Consider the following 8148-nt stretch of genomic DNA (forward strand, 5'->3'; position numbering starts at 1 on the left):
AGCATGACAGGAATAACTGCGATGCAGCAGGGCCATTTCTGCATGCCTGTTTTTCTACATATTAGTCCTTGAACTGAACCAAGGCAAAGGGAGCACTGTACCTTGCAGGGTGAGCAGTGGGTAGTGCTGTGACTTCAGTTAGAAACCGACAGTCACAAAATACTGTTCCCACTGTCTAACCCAGGCTGCCAAGTATCAGAAGGCATAGGAAAGGTTCATGCAGCTTCTCACTTGCCTTCCCTGGATGAGCAGGAGATTACATCCCAATTGACTACAGTGCAAGTGCCCCATAGGGTGTTCATTTTTAAACAATCCTGATGGCACAGAAGCCAATGGCCAAACTCCCACTGATTTCCAAGTAATGGGGCCAGGATGTCAGTGGGTTACTAACTGTATGAGAAGTACAGGTAATCCTTACTTAAGGTCCTTCCAGTTAACATTGTTTCATTATTATGCTGTGGATCTATTAGAAAACATACTCATTTAATGTTCCACAATGTTCAGTTATAACATTGTTTGGCTGCCACCTGCTAGTAGTTAACTACTTTGTGATGTAATTGGATTCGCTTAACATCATTTTGCTTAAAGTTGCATTTTTCAAGAACGTAACTAAGACATTAAGCAAGGCGTACCTGTACAGGGACACAACTGCCCCAAGCTCTTCATGCCCCTGAAGGATAATCAAAGCTCAGGCTGAGGTCAGGGAGTGAAGGGGCCACGGAAGATGAAGGCATTTTGGACCAGGAGCATAGTCTTGGCTTGCAGGTGTTTCTCAGGACCACCCAGCCATTTCACTGGCAGGGATGAGTGCCAAGGGTAGTTTATACCTTTGACACAAAAATCAGGGTGTCTGCTCTCAGTTATAAGGCACCAATGCATCAAGGAACTCTACTGCTGTCAATAAGCAGCACCTGTGCACATTTTCTATGCAACCTCTGGGCCAAATTCTCCTGACTTACTCTCCTGTGGCTCCACTGATGATAATGGGGTCACACAAAAGTAGCTGGCTTTCAGATGGTAAAGCTTAAGATACAGAAAGAAATCCCAGGAAATTGCTTGGGGGACATAGTTGCAATCACATAGTCAAAGGGGCAGAGAGGGAAAGTCCTGCTCATGCAGCCTGTAGAGGGGATTTCACAGACAATGCAGAGACCACTGATCACTAACTCCTGCAGTCACTGCACACAGAGAGGCTGTAAGGATCTTCATGACATCCTGGAGCCTTCCAAGAACAAGTACAATCGAAGAGAAGTGAAGATAGAGTAACTTCCACCCATGCTATGTGCTGAGCACCTGAACCTCCATGGTGCTGGCCACTTCCAGCTCCTGTTGTCTACTATGGGACGCACCCACAGCCTTGGAGCAGCTTAAGCTGTGCAGGGTCAGGCTGGGATTGATGTCCCTTGCAGCAAAGGGTACATTGGCCAGCATGCTGCTCTCACTGCTCTAAGCTGGAGGGGGATACTCAGGGCTCAACCGATTCAAATTGTGCCCAGTGCAACCCATACCACCATCCTCCAGCCAAAGCAGATAGTTGAGCCGCATGCAGTTGGCTGTGTGGGACTCAGGGGGGTTGTGACAGCTGTGCAGCTCCAGCCTCTGGTATACTCTGCTCTGTGAAGAACAGCCCAGGCCCAGACCACACAAAGCAGGGAGGGGCTGCAGCAAAGTGCATGCACTGGACTATGCCTGCTGCTCATCTCTCTGGGGCACAAGCCTATAGCAGCTGCTGGAGTACAGTAAGCTTCACAGCCCCCAGCCCCCAGACAGAAGACTGTTGGCTAAACACCAGAATTCACTCCCCTTCTGTCTATGAGCTTCTCAGATGACCTGGAAAGAGTTAGTTTACCTCTGTGTTCACCTCCATGAGGCTGCTAGGAGACCATTGAGGGCAAGCAGAGCCTCAGAGGATGTTACAACAAAGCCAGTTAAGTATTTTACAGTAACCATGGGGGCAGAGATGTTCCCCATGGACTAGTACAGGAGTTTTCAACCTTTTTGGGTCATAGTACCCCCAGTGGCCGGTCAACAAGGCAGGAGTCCCCCAGCAGCCAGACAAGCAGAGGGGAGGGGGGGCAGGTCCCCCAGTGGCACATCGATGACCGGGGGGGAGAGGGTGTCCCCAGCAGCTAGTTGACAAGACTCCCACTGCCAAGTACCCCCTGAGGCCATCAGAAGTACCCCCAGGGGCACGTGTACTTCCAGTTGAAAACCCCTGAACTAGTAAAAGCTGATCCAGTGCATGGCCTGGGAGCTGCAGCTTACTGCCTTGCTTCCCAGAGGCTCCATTAAAGCGCCTACTGCTGGAGTCCCATCCAGCTGGCCAACTGACAGCAGACTGGAACCCGGAAGGAGCAGCCTGTTGGGGAAGAAGAGGAACCTTTGTCTCTGCAGAAAAGTGCAGTATCACGTGTTGCAGGAAGCTGCTGCACGGGGCATAGAGGAACTGTGGAAAGTAACCATTCAGCACCTCTGTGCTACAAGATTATCTGCCCTGGAGGGAAGGGAATATGACAGAGTTTGACCTGGAGAGCCAAGACAGTCAAAATGAGGTGCCAAACATACAAGCAAATGAAAGTCCTAGAGCTCTTGATGGGCTGTGGAGTCACCACCCTCCACAAACCAGGTACAAGATCACTTGCTACTAGCCCCAGGCATGTGTGTATGTGTACACTGCACATCCATGTGCCTGCATATGTTGGACACCGTGTGTATGTGTCTATGTAGGGGTGGGGTTTTGAGGACCCATGTACTCTGTGCTGGATTCTCCTGGAGGCTCAGAGGGGCCCTGCATCAGGCAGTGACTTTGTGACTGCACTTTTGCATCTCATCCAGCCCTAGGCAGAGGACCAAACTCCTGAGGCCCAGCTGGGAGAAGTTTTTGTCTTTGCATCCACCTTGGGACTGCTGAGAGGCCCAAGGTGCAGAGGGTAGTGGAGTCAAAGCATGGCAGAAGTGAAAGGGACAGGGCTGCTCCTTCCAGTGGCACCAGCCCAGTGCAAGTAAAAAGTGACTCTCCCCCTTCTGGCTCTGGTAGCCCCTCAAAGCACAAATCCTGCTAGCACAGCCTGCCAAAGAGCTATTGTGGGGGCACAGAGTTATTGCTCAACTCTACACATATCAGACTGAGGTAGAGAGCCAGTGTCCCCAAATTCAGCCTTTCCTAAGCTTTCAGCTCCATCATGGCACTGTCTGGACTGGCTTTGTAATGCTCCCCAGTGCTATGGGTTTCCAAGGTCTTTTGGATTCTGCTCCAGCCTCTCCCCGGGCACTGAGTTCTCATCAGACCTCTTTACATGCAGCACTGTCAGGATACCACCACAGCATAAAAGTGTAAAAGGGGGACTGTTCCCTTAGGGCTGCATGGGCTGCACAACATAGCTGCCTGCCTGCACTTTCCACTGGCAGCACAACATGCCCAAAGCCATTGCCTTTCCACCCAGCAGGGATTGCAAGCAACATGATGCCACCACCCTTCCCAGACCACAAGCCAGGCAAAGCTGGAGAGACATCAATACCTGCATCCTGTGGGACTGCATGCTGCATACAGCTCAACCCACACCCAGAGCACACACCAAATATAACCTGGATAGGCTAAAATTATTGCCAGTCCACAGAGTATGCTACTGGTTTTCCCTCTGGGTCACAGGGCAGACAGCACACAGATGCCAACTTTCCCAATTGCCTGCAAAGGTAGATTAGGTCTTAAAAAGTCCATCTGCCCTGCCAAACACCCATGATTGCCACCTCACAAATCTCAAAAATGCTTTCACTCAACAAGGACACGCCTCCAGAGAGATAGATTGCACTATTAAAAAAGCCACCCAGATACCATATGAAGAATTGCTACAGTGCAGAAGGAAAACCCCCACGAACCGCACACTACTGGTTACGACATATCACCCCTCCCTGGAGCCTATACAGAAAATCCTCAAACAATTGCAACCCATACTAGAAGGAGACCCAATTCTTAAAGAGATCTTCCCAGAAACACCCATCCTAGCCTTAAAACAAGTAACGAACCTCACTAACCTCATAACCAGAAGCAAACTTTCTATGGCCCAAAATACACCAAATGGATCCAGCCCATCCCAGGACAAGACATGTAAAACCTGCCAACATATCTGCAGTACCCCCACAATAATTGCACCCCACAACAGAACCATCACCATTCCTGGATCTTACACCTGCACCTCCAGAAATGTGATACATCTCATCCAATGCACCAAATGCCCTGATGGAAAATTTGTATGAGAGACTAAACAACAACTGTGGAAATCTATCAAAGACAAGAATACCCAATTAGCTGTGCAGACACATTTCTCACAAGAAAACCACTCTCTCTCCAATCTCTCAGTTCTGATCCTCAAGGGGAATTTACAGAACACCTTTCACAAGTGAGCCTATGAACTTCACTTCATCAACCTCCCAGATACTAAAAATCATGGACTAAATGTAGACATTGGATTGATGACACATTCTGTATAACCTGCCTGACATCTGACTCCCCCAGGTACCTCTCCACTATTTAACTGTTACATTCATCCCTCTTCTCCCCCTACCCAGCCTGTCTCTCACCCACTGACTCCTCAATCTACATCTTCACTGACTGCCTGTCTTGTGTGCAGCCCAGCCCAGCCTCTGGCTTCTTTACTGTTCCTCCCATCCAGAAAGAGCGCACACCAACTGCAGATGCTTCCTCAGCCTGTGGAAGGGGATTTTCTACCCAAAAGCTTGCAAAGCAAAATGTTTTCCCACTATTTAAACTGGTCGAATAAAAGACATCATCAGATTGACCCGAAGCACCTCGCCGGCCTTTTAGCAGCAGGTGCATCCTGCGCTCCAGTCCGATGCTCTCCTACCTTTGTGATGGTCATGCAGGATTACTCCAGGCCAGGAGGGCGTGGTGTCCAGCACCCCCCGCTGCAGCAGGGATCTCCAGTTCTGCAGGCACACGCAGCCCAGCCCTGCCCCCCTGCCGGCTCGGACTGAGCGTCCCCTCGCGGAGGGTGGGCGATCCCTGAGTCAGGGTCATTCATAAGTCATGACACAGGGCTGCCTGGCTTGCCTGCTGCAAGAGGCACGAGAGAGCGGGGAGGATCCGAAACGAAAAGCCAAAAAAAAGAAAAAGAAACCACCCAACAAACCAGAAAACCTCCAGCTTCCCAGCGCCCGGCAGCGGCAGAGCGAGCTGCGGGGACACCGCACAGTCCCTGCAGCACAGCCCGGGGCGGGGAGGTAGGGGCTCCGGGGGGGTGGGGGGAGGAGAGAAAAGGATCAGAGAAAGAGATTTCCTTCCTTTGTGTGCGGCAGAAATAGGAAGAGCCGCTGCATATGCATGAGGGCGGAGCCTGGCTCCACCTAAGCAGACCTGCCCTGCCCTGCCCCGCCCGGCCGGGGCTCTCCCGGGACCGCTGGCGGGCGCGTGGCGGGAGCGCCCTGTCGCGTAGGGGACCCGGCTCCTGCCGGCGCGTCGCGTCGCGTCGCATCGCACCAGCCCCTCCCCTCCCTTCAGCAGGGCTGCCTCTGGCAAGGGGGAGCTAGGGCAGGGCAGGCGCGGAGCGTAACAAGAAATAAAGCAGCGTTGTAAGGGGCTGCAGGACACTGAGCCTTCCCGGGAGCCAGCGCAGGGGCTCAGCGGCTTTGCTCCGAGGATGCGGTCGGCGTCTGTTGGTGCCTAAATCCGTGACTGGGGCAGGTTCCCCGGAGAAACATGCAGCAAGCCTAGTCCCTGAGGCCTTGGGCTTGCCCACTGCTGCCATGGGCGCTATAGTAGCCTGCAGCTCTGGTGGCTGGCGTTGCTGATGCGGGGAGCAGGATGCAACCTCCTGCTCCTGGGCTGGGAGTGTCTTGAGGCTGTCCTGCATCGTCCAGGGCTGATCTTGTGTGATCTCTCTTTGCTGGGCTCTGGCTGTCATATGTGGATGTGGGTGCCATTTCCAGAGGACTTAACTGTCTGTCAATATATGTGTCCATGCTGTTAACACTTGCCCTTTCTACCCAAGCCATCTGCAGGACAAGCAGTCGTCAAGCCAGCATCTGTCGGCCACAGGAGCCCTAGTAACATGTCACAAGATTTCCCCCAAGCTGAAGGCCACAGAAAAAGGAAGGGTCACAGGCAGAAGCATTAGCTATGTTCTCAGCATGCCACATAGCTGTTTCTTCTGCCTGACTGGGGATGCCCTGAGAGCACCAATGCTCCTCCTGACCAGCCACGCTCGCCACTTAGGTGAGGACTGGTCGCACGGGGGGCACATTCCCCCCCTGACTAAGGCAGCATCGGTCACCCATGGCCTGACTCCTGCCCCATTGGTATTCTTGTATTTAAGTCATTGGGTAGACTGCAGTAGGAAACCATCTGCCCCAGTGAGGGTAAGAGACCAGAACCTAGCCCCAGCCTCCCAGAAGAAAGGAAAATTATGAACACAGCTGCTCAGCTACTACTCCATGACAGCTGCACAGGTGATTGCAGGGCAAATTCCCTTCTGGCTTGGTTACTTTTGCTCACTGAACCCTAGAGCCAGGAGAAATGATAGGCCATATTCTTAGCAGGTGTAATCCAACATACCTGCATTAAAGTGACCTGAGCAGATTGCGCCTAGCTAAGGATCAAATCCTATAGGACAAGTGGAATACCTCTAGCCAGGCCTGTTAGCTCTAGGGATTTGCCGTGAAAAGAGGCCATTTCCCATGAGCCTCTTAAATGGACCTCTTATGGGGCAGCCTGAGCCCAGGGAACATAGTATCTGGTCCATTTTAAATGTAACTGAGGATAACATTTGGAGAGACAGACACCTTCATGAGAATGAGAGTAACAGAGGACAGGCTGAGGGGCAAATTGACAGACGGCTCAGTGACATTCTGAACTTGTGTAGGAGGGTTTGGCAAGTCAAACACACAGGTCACTCTTTGATTTTCACATAAGAACAATGTGTAGCATTTTTCAGCACCCAGGCTTATGGACTATAATCTCACAGAAAGACTGTTTCAGAGTAAGGACCAGCCTCCAATCCAGGATGACACATGAGAATATTACACCAGAGCCAAGTGCTGCTGGTAACGAGCCCAGACTAATCACTGGCTCAGCTTCCAAATAATAATATACTGTAATAGGAACAACATTTCTTCCTTCTGGATTGCAGCAGTGCTAACAACTGAACATGCCATGCTGTGGGCGGATGAGCAATGTGGACGTGACCCATCATGCAAAGAAGATTGTTTGCTTTTCTCCACTTATCAGGATTATCTAGGAGCTGTTGGAAGCTGAAAATATGTGCCTGAGCATGTTTCTATCACAATGCCTGCCTAGTTTGGTGGCACACATAGAGGCAGTGGGGGGACAGTTCTTCAATTCTGAGACCACGGTGCACTGAGAGATGGATATGCTGCATGCTGGCCTTATGGGGGGCCAAGATCACAGGCCAATGGCACTGTGGGGCCAGTCCAGGGACCGGGGCAGAGTTGCCATCCACTCCCCACATGTCCCTGCCCACAGAACCGGTGCCCATCACAGGGATGTGCGGGAAGTGGATCATGGCTCTATCCTAGGCCCTATCCCCACACTGTCACTGCCCTGCAATCCCGGGCCCAGCCCCTGCCCACCCGTCCGACTCCCAGATGGACGCTGCTCCGTGCCCGCCTGCGGCCCCATCCCATCTGCCTGGCCAAGCGTGCCCTGCCTGCAGGAGTCCTGGCTGGTCTCCATGGGGTCCAGAGACCCTGCCTGCCCACCTCTAATGGGGCTTCTACCCAGTTTCTAGAATGGAAAGAGGGCCAGACACCTCTGGCCCATTCCCCCTCCTTCACCATGCTCCCCTTTCTAAACTTTTTCCTTCCTCATCTTGCTGTGTGTTTACCAGTACTTCCTTCCCTTGGTAGAGATCCCTTCCCTCTTTCCCCTGGCCTCCTTCCACTTCATCTCGGTCCTCTCTCTCTCTCTCTCTGCCTGTGCCCCAGGGGTGACCCCCGAGTCAAATGCAGAGGCAGGGGGGAACTACAGTAAGATGGCTGCTGGGTCCAGGTTCAGGCAGAGCCAGGGGACCCAGGCAGGGGAACTTGCTACAAGATGGCTTCCAGGTCCAAGTGTAAGCAGAGCCTGGTGGCCCAGGGAGAAGAGGAGGAGTCATGTAACCCAAAGAGCCCCATATA

At 52.3% G+C, this 8148-nt stretch overlaps 1 protein-coding gene across 1 annotated transcript in view; it reads right to left on the minus strand.

Annotated features, from left to right (window-relative positions):
* The window catches only part of CORO2A (coronin 2A), a 97901-nt gene extending 92445 nt beyond the window's left edge, over positions 1-5456 (minus strand). Inside the window, exon 1 of the mRNA XM_090038977.1 lies at positions 4863-5456. Coding sequence (XP_089895103.1) covers positions 4863-4877 — 15 coding nt within the window. The 5' untranslated portion in view covers positions 4878-5456. The remainder of the gene's footprint in view (positions 1-4862) is intronic.
* Positions 5457-8148: the final 2692 nt, after the last annotated feature.

This window comes from Crocodylus siamensis, chromosome 3 (assembly GCF_052110815.1).
Source record: "Crocodylus siamensis isolate JL-2025a chromosome 3, ASM5211081v1, whole genome shotgun sequence".
Taxonomy (NCBI): Eukaryota; Metazoa; Chordata; order Crocodylia; family Crocodylidae; genus Crocodylus; species Crocodylus siamensis.